This window comes from Leptodactylus fuscus, chromosome 5, assembly GCF_031893055.1.
Source record: "Leptodactylus fuscus isolate aLepFus1 chromosome 5, aLepFus1.hap2, whole genome shotgun sequence".
NCBI lineage: Eukaryota > Metazoa > Chordata > Amphibia > Anura > Leptodactylidae > Leptodactylus > Leptodactylus fuscus.
This window is the reverse complement of record NC_134269.1, coordinates 113,587,263-113,600,968: the sequence shown is the minus strand read 5'-3', so window position 1 is coordinate 113,600,968 and position 13,706 is coordinate 113,587,263. Positions and strand designations below refer to the sequence as shown.

Below are 13,706 nucleotides of genomic sequence, written 5' to 3'. Positions count from 1 at the left end.
TCCTATATTAACATCCCGCTGCTTAAATACCAGAGTTCCAGTAGTTCTGCTGTTCTCTGTTAGCTGTCCTGCGGTGAAGTTAATCATCATGTAACCATCACCGCTAGCTTCTCCTCTCCATAGACTAATATGTAGAAAATATTTCAGCTTGATAAATTGAGATGGAAGAACATTTCTTAAATAAGATATGTTGCAGTTTTATACTTAACCGTGTCAATCATTAATGAAAAGTTGTGTTATATTTGGCATTAGGCTTTATGATTGAACAACTTTGTCTAAAGTTATTGAAAGTCAGATTTCATTATAGTTAGCACAAAGTAATGAGCACACAGAGATTTCCTTTCTTACCTGTCTTTCTTGGCCGAATGTGTATCACAAGTTAAGGACCTTTTCTAAACAGAATGCAAATTCATCAATATACTGGTATAGAGGGATGATATTGAGGCACATATTTAGTGCAAAGCCCTTTCTTGCACCAAACATGTGCCTCAAGCCCCAATCTGTTTCTCCACACAACTTATTGTGTGAATGTGGTTTTGTGTTGGAACTGGGGCACATTTGTTATAACTCACGTCAGTTGCAACTGGCATGAGTTACAACAGAAATTTTAGATTTCCACTCTGGTACAGGGGCTGCAGACAGATTTATGAGTGGGCTGCAGCTTCTTTATAAATCTCCCGTTCCTTGTGCCAGTGAGGGCTTTTTATTACAACTGGTTTACGATACACCGGTTTTAATGAATCTGCCTAACAGACTTTGTGACAAATTATCACAAGGTGATCGTGTATAATGTGTGATAACATTTGTGTATACAGACCACCCAGTGGGGGAGGGTGAATCCCAGTCTTTCAAGGCTTTTGCCATCATGTTGTGACATTTTGAAATGTTTTCAAGTTAAATTGGAATTCTTAAACAAACTGGAGATCAGTTAAGTAATGATAAGGAATTAAAGAGATACACAAAAGTATCTAAAATATTCCAAGTCATGTAGTACTGAGTAATAGAGAATTAGGAAGATGGTTAATACCGAGCTGTAACCATAGGAACTAGTTCTGAAGTAGCTTTTGAAAGGGCAAACACATTAGTAGTGCTGCTGCCGAGGACTCGGAGAACACTGAAATTCGATAATCAAAAAAAAAAAAAAAAAAAAAAAAAAGAAGGAGACAAGTATTGTCTGACCTTAATTCCTTAATTCAATCAAAATCTTTCAGAAGCCAGTGAGCAGATTTACAAGTATAGCCCACCAAATAAATCTACATGCTTCTTTATTTACTAAACAGACAAGCAAAATGCCAGAGAATAAAATCTAGTATTAAACCATAAAAATACCCACAGAAATTTAAGTTTACACATTGTGCTTTTAAAAAGCATGCTCATGGTCACACTATGGCTTTATCTTGTATGGAGTCATAAAAGGGCTTCTACAGAGACAAATAAAAATCTCTACTGAACCTCCATTTATCACCAATTTCATAATGAAACATACAGTATGGAGCAAATTCTCTGCCATATTCTATATAAACCTCTCCAACAAAAAATATAAAATTATGGGGCTCCAAAAATTTTGCATTCATAAAGCTGAAATTTATCATTCACTAGAATATATTTGGGTCAAATTCTATTTGTCATGAACTGCAGACATTTTATGCACCATGTTATGCCTAGTACAGGGTCCAAGCAGTACTAGCCAACTAGTACACAGAGATCCCATCCCCAGAGAAATCCTAATTTGCATCAACACTGAAAGAGTTTATATCTTTGGAATAGCTGAATTAATTTGGATTGGGTTTTTCAAACCTGGTGTCTAAACCTTAAATTTAACGTACCAAAAAAATTGTAGTATCTTGAGTGATTTTTCATCTTTGCAGCTCTTATTGTGCACATATTTATATGCATATTTATTAAGTTTACTCATCAATGACACATTTTGATAAAGCTTTAGCATTAACAATTTTGGAAATAAAATATATTTTGCTTGATCTAATGTCCTTGCGGAAATTAGAATCAAAAGATTAAAGCAAATATTTATGAACTAAGAGATACGTAAGTAGGCCATCATATAATTAATATGCTTCCAACTAATTGCTGATAATTATATGTGTATACAGAATACACATTCATGAACACCAAGATCATTTCAATGCAATTGACAAGATAAAACTCATTAGAATATTAGATGCTTAAACAATTCTAAATTAGAGATGCCACTGAGGATATGTCTTGTGAACTTTCTTAATTAAAATTAACACTGGATCTTAAGAAGGATTTTTAAAAAATAAATAAATAAATTATATTTTTAACTTGGAGAGCTGTTTATCGTATCGCGTTGAACACAGTACAAATCTATTTTCATCCTTGCCTAGTATTCGGAACAGGAAGAACATATTAATAAGATAATTTATGTACAAACAAAAGGTGCTACCTGCACAGTAAATATGTAAAATAGAAAAGTGCATGCAGTGTTGGTAGACTTTGTCCTTAAACCAACACTCATGATTTTCATTTTTACTCACTTTAATGTGTGAACGATAATCCTACTACTAGTGATAGTTGTCTACTTACAGTGTATTTCCTTATCCTATTTTCATCTTCTTCTGTGTGACCTGTTATTTTTATCATTTGTGTTCCTGTATGTGTTCCTGTATGAACAAGAAGTCTCTCTCTGATGCCTGGAGAATCTATTGAGAACTACTGTGTGTAGCTTCATCAAACTTACACCACTACATTCAGCCCTATCTTTTCTGCAAAAATGCCTCCTCTGTCCCTAACATGGTATATTTCATATAGCATCCTCTTTCTCAATTACTGTCCATATTTCTTGCTCTCTCGCAGTCAGGCCACTATGCCCCTAGTGTTATCAGAAGCAGGCGCTGCTGTTTGCAGGACCTATGGTGACATCAGTTTCACAGTGTGAGTTTCTGTAAAAACACTAGTGTTATCTCTGCAGTGTTTCACACAAAGAGGAATAGATATTAGTATTGTACTAGATATGGTGACAGTATAGGTCCAATTTTTTGAATCTACTTTGACAACTACCTTGTACAGTTGAGGGCAGGTTCTCACCTGTGCCCGTTCTCCATTTTCAGGTTTCCGTCTTCTGCCGACAGAAGACGGAAACCTAGCAGACAGTGTCCGGCCGTGAGCGCCTGTGAGCATTTTGTGCTCTCTGTGGCGAAAATTTATTTATTTATTTATTTTTTAAACCAGACACAAAGTCCTGCATGTCCGACTTTGTGTCTGGTTAAATAAAAAATGGTTTCCCCGGGGAGAGCACAAAACGCTCACAGGCGCTCACGGCTGGACACTTTCCAAACCCATTCAAATGAATAGGTTTGAAAAATGACTGCAGGTTTCCGTCTGTTGTCCAGTTTTGGGCAGGAAACAGAAACCTGCAAAACAAAGACCAAGGTGCACATGTGAACCCGCCCTAAACGAAAATGCTGGAGTGTTGCTTTAACATAGTTAACCCCCTTCTGAACCACATCACGTAAATATATGGCAGCTTACAATGGTTATGGTATCCGAGCCAGATCCGTTAATTGCAGTTGGATATCATACACTCCTGTGCTGTAGGAACAACATAATCCCCAGGTTCCTGCCACACAGGAATATTAAAGAATTTTAGCAATTTTAGTAATAGCACAGAGACTTAAAATAATCAGGACCCTTTCACAGCAACCCCTGAAGTGGCTTTTACAGTCTGTAGACCCCTCCCTGAAGCCACAATTGCTGAGAGAGGAATTATGGAGCCACATTCACTGACCCAACTCCTTCCTCCCTTTACTTCTATGTGATACTTCTCTTGCTGTCCCTATGAGTACCGGATTCTTTGATGAACCCATCATGTTCTCATGAAGTGATTGGCAGAAAAGAACCAATCATAGTAGTTACAGAACGGTAACAAACAGTTCAGTTGTTACAAAGTAAAAAACTGTGTTAATCCTTACTCTCAGGATAAGATAAAATAAGATAATCCTTTAATAGTCCCACCATGGGTAAACATAAAACAAACCTCTTCTATATAAAGCCATAGAAACACACACACACAAAAGTGAACAAACAGCTACAATGACAGGAAGAAAGTTCTAGTTCTTGGAATGTGAAGGTTAAAATATATTTTTTACCAAATTGTTGTTAAAAATTATAGATATTTTATATCTAATTTTACTGACCCATAGTGTAAAGCTGCCACAGGGTGAACAGCACACAATTAAAAAATCAAAAACATTGGAAGAATTTCTGATTTTTATTTTCAATTCTCATCCAGAAAGTGTTGAAAATGATAGCTACTAGAGATGAGCAAGTAGTACTTGATCGAGTAGGTATTCGGTCAAATACTACGGTATTCGAAATACTCGTACTCGATCGAGTACCACTTACTGTTCGAATGTAAAAGTTCGATGCAGAACCAGCATTGATTGGCCGAATGCTATATAGTCGGCCGATCAACGCTGGTTCTTCTCCTACCTTTAGAAGTCTTCTCCATGCAGCTTCCCCGTGGCGTCTTCTGGTTCTTCATTCACTCTGCCAGGCATTGGGCCTGGGCAGAGCCGACTGCGCATGTCCACTTGGGGATGCTGCAAGGAGAAGACTGCACGGAGGATCCGGCCCGACCCTCACTCGTGGACTTGGTAAGTTCGCTGTTCGCTCATCTCTAATAGCTACCCATAAAACATGATATTAAAAAATATAAGCCTATTCTATGCTGGCATATATTTATGGCTCTTGGAATACAATGACTTAAACACAAGTCTTCTCTAATCATTTGCTTTTTTAAAAAAATGCTTTTTATTAATGAAAAGTAGAAAAACATGAAATGACTATGCAAATTTGGTAGTTATGTGAGGTCTGCAACTAATGTCTTAGGGTTTCCAGTTATCTGTGATTTAGGTTTTATCTGAAAACTATAACCAAAATTATTCATAGAGGTCAAATGAGCAATAAATACGACCTTAAACTCCATTCTATAAATGCCTGCTTCAGTAGTGTAAACAGATCGCGAGACAGATTTATAGTGCATGATAAAACAGCATTTGCTTACTTTCAGACACGTTTGGTATTTCAGTAATGCTAAAATAGCATATTGCGTTTATCGGAAAATCTCATTAGAATAGCCTATATTCACTTAGCCCAGCAGTTATAAAATGCTTCTAATAGTTGTCACTGTCATAATTTCAACTGATAAGTTGAATATTATTATAAAGTGCATTTATTAATAGAAAGACCCCTGAAAAGAAAGTGACTGTACAATTCTAATATATGTAGTATAGAAATAAAATTAAAGAATTTAGAAAATATAAATAATTAAAAATGATTTGGTTGCCAATGGATATGACCATCTAAATATGGTTACTTTTGTTTGAATATCCCTTTAAGGTGATCCGACCTCATACACACTTGCACTGTAATATCTGCAGTTTGAATGAAGTCCTCATAGCTCTATGTGCATGTACTTAGAGATTTAGTTTAAGAATTTTTCATCTCTATAAAACTATTTTTATGCAGAATTTTACACATTTATTTACTATAACAGTATTTAAAAACTGAAGATCAAGTACTTTTTGCCTCATAAAGCTGCTGAGTCTGGAAAATGCTATAACTGTTGAAAATGCTGCAACACCAATAAAGTCTGAACGTGGTCAAGAGAACAAGGTATAAATGGACACTGATTTATAACCAGCCCCTGCTTGCGCTACACAATGAAGCATAGCAGACAAATAGACTGTTTCAATCACCATGTCAAAAGAAAGAAAACAGTAATTAAGGAGTATCTCCACAATGGGATGGATATACTAGAAACTGTTTAAGGCGAAGGTCCCACGCGAATCGCTGCATGAAAACATTGCGGAAAAGAGCGTGGCAGAAACGCATTGCATTTTTTTTGTAGCATTTTTCAAAGAAAGTCCACATAGTTTTCCTCTGATGACTTTCTGCCCCTATTATACCTATACAGAAAACGCCAGCTTCTCAGTAGGTATAATTGACATCCCGCGACTTTCAATAACACAAGAGTTTTCAGCTGCAGGTTGTTTTGTTTTTTTGCAATATATGGATGGGATTAGCCAGAATCCCATCCACTTTGCCGGCAGTGTAAAGCATAGCCTTTTAGCAACGTGGGGCCCCAGCCTAAATTACAGTCCTCCATGGTAATGTTATCTTTGAAACAATCCAAAAAAGTACAAGACAGATGAAATGTAGATCTTGTACAGCTTCTATATTGTCCATCAGAGCTACATTTACTATTTCAGACAATCTAACGTATGTGGACGTTCTAGACTAATGTTCACAAAATAACCCATCAGCAAATGCTCAAAGAAGCAACTGTCCCGAGTACTGAGAATTTCCCAATTTCCACATAAATATTGAAAGATCGATATTAAGTGTCTAGCGAATTGTGTACTTCTATACTTCTAATGCAAAGGGCACACTGTATATGCCTCCAAAGACTGACCATTAGGGCTTCTATATATCAGATGTTAAGAGATTTTGGATGAAATATGTTGGTCTTTGAAAAAATGAAGGTGATGTCAAGGTAATAATTCTGAATCAAGTCCAACTTTATCATAATTTTAAAGTGTACTTCCAATAAAGTAAATATTAAATAACTTTTCATAAAATAATAGTACAGGCGAAAATAAAAACTTTGTAATATATTCTATTAACATTTATTAAGTTGTTTTAATGCTACAATGAATTTGACCATCAATATATCGCTCATATCCTAGATTTGTTCATTTTCATTAAACCCGCTATACACTCAAATGTATGGTTGATCCGTGAAAACAGGTTCCCTACAGGTACAAGATGGGGGAAAATGGAAATTTTTAATTTCCGTTTTGCACTTTGGTCATGTGAATGCAACCTTACTCTGTCTGAAAAGTAGAGAAGAAAACATATTTCTTTGATCAGATATATCATAAAGTTTCTTATATTTACTTGTATTATTAATTTATGCAAACTGGAGGTATGCTTTAAGTACATGTAATCCGTTTTTTATTGGGTGCTTTAAAACTTCAGTACATTTTCAGACTGGATCAGTCCCTTCATCAAGAAAAATTATGAACATATGTATATGTTTATATTTGTACCCTCTCCTGACGTAGGGACACACAAAACCAGGGTTGAGCATAGACGTATAGAGGACAAAATACCTCACCACAGTTCTAGTGGGAAACTATACAAAAAAAAAAAAATGGTCACCCAAGGTTTTATGAGCTCATTAAGTCCAATTCAAGTATAAAAAAACACCCTGAAAAATATTGGCCTGAGGCCTGTAAAATTGCATGTCAAAATGATATAAAACACAATAGGTAATCCATTTTTACCATTAGTTTTTTGGTAATTTGCAAATTAAAAAATAGGCGTACAATAAGATTGAAAAAAAAAATTGCTCTTGTAAAGTTCACCCTAAATAAAACTGATAAAGAATAGAGATGAGCGAGTAGTACCACTCGCTATTCGAATGGAAAAGTTCGATGCAGAACCAGCATTGATTGGCCGAATGCTATACAGTCGGCCAATCAATGCTGGTTCTTCTCCTACCTTTAGAAGTCTTCTCCGTGCAGCTTCCCCACGGCGTCTTCCAGCTCTGAATTCACTCTGCCAGACATTGGGCCTGGGCAGAGCCGACTGCGCATGCCCGCTTGTAGTGTGGGCATGCGCAGTCGGCTCTGCCCAGGCCCGATGCCTGGCAGAGTGAATTCAGAGCCGGAAGATGCCAAGGGGATGCTGCACGGAGAAGACTTCTCGGAGGATCCAGCCCGACCCTCACTCGTGGACTTGGTAAGTATAATTTGATCGAATGTTGCCTACCCCTGAAACGAGCATTTTTCCCCCATAGACTATAATAGGGTTCAATATTCGATTCGAGTAGTCGAATATTGAGGGGCTACTCGAAACGAATATCGAATCTCGAACATTTCACCGTTCGCTCATCTCTAATAAAGAACAAATAATTCCTGTAATGAAGTAACTTATTAAAGGAAGTCTTGTTGCCAGAACCCAGCATATCAACCCAGCTCTAAAGATTATTTCAGGTGACCTCAACCTAATGGCGTTTCCCCTTGTGTACTGGCGTCTCTGTTGCCAAGATGTCTCTGTTTTTTTGTCAATATTTAAATAATATCTTTGGAGCCACATGGGTATTGCAGCAATAGAAAATAGCTCCAAAGTGCTCATTTGGATATTGACAAATATGATGTAAATATTTGGGGTAAAAGTAAAAAAGTTAGTGCCATTAAGGCCTGATCATTTTGGGGAAAATGCATACCAATTGGTTTTATAGTTTATTTAATTCATTATCTTCCTTCTATATTACATTCTTAGATTATGTTCACACTTTTGTCTTATTTTAGAAGTGTGAATCTGTATATTTTTATATGCTGAAGGAATTTGACAGCTGGTACGGTGCACTTTTTGGTTTAGATATTTAATTCATAGTCATATCAGCTTTATCGTGAAACTTAGAGGATAGCATATGCCCCATACAGGGTTTACATACAAGTTGGGTTTTTTTTGGTTTTTTTCTATTGAAATCAATGGAATATTGATTGGTCAGCTGATGTAAACATATCAATTGACCAATTCCTTCTACAAAAAAAAAAAAAAAAAAAATACTGGCAAGTTCATGCATTAAACTGAAGATGCTTAAGTGAACAAGAACTTGCACATCGAGTGTCTCTTAGAAATGGATAGAGCAGCTGACTACAGATCCAAACATTAGATGTTATAAGCTTGACAGTCTCAAGTTGCAATTTAACTCACTATATTTGACAAAATTGATTCCTAAAACTGAAATTCCTCAATATATTCAGCTTTATTGTAAAGTTAATAAAATACAAACCTTTATGAAATGCATATATATATTTTTTTTATTTTAGCTGTGGATTTAGAGGTTTGTTCTCAAAATCTATTGGTAGTAATGTAGCCTACAGGTAGTAATGTAGATTTAATGTTAGCTATACCATGTGCATGTAGATTTATTCATTATACTGATTATTCATTGACAAAAAAATAATACACCAAGAAGGAGTTGTTGGAATCAATTAAACCTTTGATGTCTGACTACTATAGTGATATCTTTAAACCTTTCACAACCTAAATAACTCTAAATCTAATTAGCCTAAATAGAATATCGTGCACCAAAAAGTAACAGCATTGATTGCTTGAAAGTGGTAGGAGCTAGAGGGAAAAAAAAATCCAACTGTGTTAGAATCAGAGGAGCAGCAACTATTAATTGATGTAAAGAGATGGACTTTTTGGAAGTAGTGAAAGGTTCTTTTTAAGTGATTACAATATTAGAGGGAAATAATATGATTATTAGGAAGAACTGTACAAATGTAAGGAGGCTCTAGTTCACTATTGGCTGACTCTAGCCTGGAAACAAGAACAGATACAGTTGAGATGGAGGTATTCAGATTCTCTATTGTACCCTATATGTTTGCACATATAGCAAGATAGATTGCTGAAGCTTCCTAGCGGTTTCTATAAATGCTTTATTTTTTCCAATCTTTATTTATTACATTTTTTAAAATGTTTCAAAGTGTATCCATTGTTATTGAGTATCTCGGATTTATCAAAGTTAATTTTAAAATTGGAGAGCAGATCGAATTGGGTGAAGATGTTGAGGAGCTTTGGGATGGCAGAAGGAAGATTGGACAGAATAACTACCAGGCCTTTGGCAAAAATGGCAGTTAAGTGTTGTAAGTCGCCTGACGTGATGCTGTATATAGATGGGAATTGTCATATTTTTGGATCAATGTTTTCATCGCTAAAATGAAGAGAGCATGGAGAGGAGACGTCCATGTCTAACAGTTTCAATGCAGAAGCGCTCTGACAAAGAACCATTGACTTTGTCATGGGCAGTTGGGTATGAGTACAGTGAGAAAATAGCCGTGAGAAAAGTGAAGAGGGGGAATAAAATGTTTCCAGCAGAGCTCTCACATATGCTCAACTTAGGCTGTCAAATGCTTTTTTTTTTTTTTTTTTTTAGCATTGGTGCCTGGCAGTGCTAGCAGTATATTCAGTCTTTTAGCTAAGTAGATGAGATGTATCAATCTATTGGTATTGAACATAAATACTTGATTGATGATAACTCTAGTGACCAAGAAGGCCAAGTAAGTGTTGCAAACTGGAGGAGACATTTTTAGGAAACCCTTGCTATGTGTGGGTGAGCATATTCCTGATGAATAATGCCAGCTAGAAATCCTTGTCAGGAGATGCAACACATGTTGGTGCAGGATGTCCTGCACATATCGCTGAGATTTTAGTGCACCTCATATCACTCCAAGGGGAGACTGATTGTCTTATTGCATGGATCCTCAGACCATCACACCAGAAATTGGGGAAGTGTGTTACACATTTCTTGTGCCATGACCCAGAGTCTAAGCAGACCACACCTGTAATCATGTATATGCATCTATATCCCTGAGCCATATCTGTATGCCGAGTCTTGCAGGAATCTCTCTGACATCTCTATCTGGGTGTATAATTTATTTATTTATCTTTGTTAAATAAAATAGATTAACAAATGAAAAGATAGAAAGTAACTTACAGCCCTCGTAAATATCCGTAGGAATATGAACAGCAGAATGCTGGTACGACGTTTGCCGCCGAAAGACAGGATCATCTTGAAACACAGGCTTGATGCGTTGACTTATTGGTTCACTGTCATTATTCTCTGGCTAAAAAGAGATCACATATAATTAGGAAACCTAGCATTCATACAAAAGTGTGTGCAATATAACACAGTATGGTATACAAGTATTAATCACATACCATGCATATAAATCAGTACAGTATAGAAGTATTAATCACATACCGTACATACAGATTTTACACAATCATACATTCATAGACAATAGAGTATATAGTGTAGTCTCATTAGAAACATAATGTGCGCTGAATAACAAGTGCTGGAAATTGGGTTGTCCACTTTTTTTTTTTTTCAATTGTCTCAGAGCAGAACACTATATAGAATATTGAAATGACTATTAATCACTCTGTAATTGTCCAGCTGCTGCAGAGATCTTCACTGTTTCTGCTGGGATGATAGCCTGTTCATTGTTCATACACCCAATAACTGATCTGTGCCACACCTGAACATTTGACTACTGAGGTTATGACTAAGGACCTTGTACTGCTATATGATGCATGCACTAAACTAATAATATAATAATAAATTTTATTTATATAGCGCCAACATATTCCGCAGCGCTGTACAATTTGTAGGGTTCAAATACAGACAGAAAGATACATTACAAAGAAAGTCATTTCACACAATGGGACTGAGGGCCCTGCTCGCAAGAGCTTACAATCTATGAGGTAGAGGGGGTGACACAAGAGGTAGCAGGGGCAGCATTGCTTATGCAGAGGTCAGACACTTTCATAATAGAGGTTACTGTCGTTACACAAACATAAAACTTTGTGAGCCGTCAACAGTCGTGTCCTTTAACATGTGGATGGAGCTTGGACCTATAAAGCTAGCATGAGATGAAATAATATCATGTGGAGAAATGTGGGAGCGGGGAAAGAGGAGGGTTAAGGGTTTACGTTAGAAATTGTGATAGGCTTGTCTGAAAAGATGTGTCTTTAGTTTGCGTTTGAAACTGTAGAAATTGGGAGTTAATCTGATTGTCCGGGGTAGAGCATTCCAGAGAAGTGGTGCAGCTCGTGAGAAGTCTTGTATACGAGCGTGGGAGGTTCTGATAATAGAGGATGTAAGTGTTAGGTCATTGAGTGAACGGAGAACACGGGTTGGGCGGTAGACAGAGATGCGGGAGGAAATGTATGGAGGTGCGGCATTATGGAGAGCCTTGTGGATGAGAGTGATAACTTTATATTTTATTCTATAAAACTTTATTCTATAAACTACTGGAGGTATGTACCAGAAAACTGATTCAGGTTACAAAGAAAGTGCCATACAATGTGCATGACTCCATTATTAAAGACTTCTCCCAAGCTGCACCACTTCTCTGGAATGCTCTATCCCGGGCAATCAGTTTAGCTCCCAATTTCTACAGCTTCAAGAGCAAATTAAAGACACATCTTTTCAGAGAGGCCTATCCCAATTCCTAATGTAAACCCTTCTTAATGTAATCCCTGTACTGTCATGAGAATCCCCCAAATTTAACCCTCCTCTGTTCCAGCTCCCACATTACCCCACATGATATGATGCCATTTCAGGCTAACTCTATATGTCCAAGCACCATCCACATGTTAAAGGACATGACTGGTGACGGCTCAAAGCTTTATGATTGTGTAATGACAGTAACCTCTATTACAAAAGTGTCTGACCACTGTATAAGCAATGCCGCCCCTGCTAGCTTTTGTGTCACCCCCTCTACCTCATAGATTGTAAGCTCTTGCGAGCAGGGCCCTCAGTCCCATTGTGTGAAATGACTTTCTTTGTAATGTATCTTTCTATCTGTATTTGAACCCTACAAATTATACAGCGCTGCAGAATATATTGGCGCTATATAAATAAAATTTATTATTATTACCCTTGGAGTAGTAAGTACTGCCCTACTTCTTGCTGCACACTGCTGTTGCATTATTTTTGAGTCATGAAGTCCAAGCTAGAATAAAGCATATCACTCTGTTCCTGGGCATATGAAACCCAATTTTATTTGACTAGTTTTTTTTGTTTTTTTTTACAAAGAACTCTAATGTCCTCTAATTCATAAGACTATCATTTAAAAAAACATATATCATGTACACAAGAAACAAAATCAGTTCTTGCTCAGTATTTAGGGTTGAGCCAATCTTGAAATTTCAGGATCTTTTTTTAAAATCCAATTTCCGATCATTTTCCATTCAAACCCGATCCCGATCCCAATTTCAATCCTAATGCAAGTCAATGTGATTTTTTTTAATAATCGAAGATCAGATTTTAAAAATGATCCTATTCACTACACAGCATGGAGTCCAAAAAATGTTTAAATTTTTGGACTCCTTGCTGTGTAGTGATTAAAAAAAAATCCCCCGGCTACTTAGCCCCCCTGGTGTCCGCTTACTAGCACAATTCACTGCCACTCCCCATTCTTCTTGGTCCGGTCCTCTCTCATTCACATGCCTTCAGAGTGCCGTGCACGCCCCCACCTCCCAAGGCTAGTGTTAGAGATGATGGGAGTAGGCGAGGCTGGTTGTGGCTTAGGAGAGTGTGGGCGGGAAGACTTGAGTGATGCACTCATGTCTCCCCTTCCAGTACCGGCCCACACTCTCCTAAGCCACAAGCTCCGCCTTCTCCCAGCATCTCTAACACTAGTCTAGGGAGGCAGGGGCGCGCAGGGTGCTCTGAAGGCATGTCAATGGGAGAGAAGAGGAACAAGAATAATGGGGAGCGGAAACGGATCTGTGCAGGTAAGTTGAGCAATACTATTGACTCTTCTGTTTCTTCCCTGTTGTACCATATACTGAACTCTGCTACATCTCCATAACTGTACATTGACTTGTCTATCTACTCTTCTGCTTCATCCTTGCTTTACTGTATACTTAGCTCTGCTACATCTCAGATTTAGCAGAGCTGAGTAAACGGTAAAGCAGGGACGAAGCAGAAGAGTAGATAGACAAGTCAATGTACAGTAGTATCTAGCTACTCGCGAACTTCAGCCATGGCTTATTATATGGCGAGTGCCTTGTCATCCTCACAGCAACGCAGCACAGAGTGATTTACCACAGCCTGCCACTCTTCTGCATCGTCCCTGTTT

At 37.3% G+C, this 13,706-nt stretch overlaps 1 protein-coding gene across 7 annotated transcripts in view; it reads right to left on the bottom strand.

Annotated features, from left to right (window-relative positions):
• Positions 1-13,706, bottom strand: part of CACNA2D1 (calcium voltage-gated channel auxiliary subunit alpha2delta 1) — a 561,607-nt gene that overhangs the window by 222,337 nt on the left and 325,564 nt on the right. For all 7 annotated transcript variants that reach the window (XM_075274041.1, XM_075274040.1, XM_075274043.1 and 4 more), the window contains exon 6: positions 10,553-10,682. In XM_075274041.1, the coding sequence (XP_075130142.1) occupies positions 10,553-10,682 (130 nt within the window). The remainder of the gene's footprint in view (positions 1-10,552; positions 10,683-13,706) is intronic.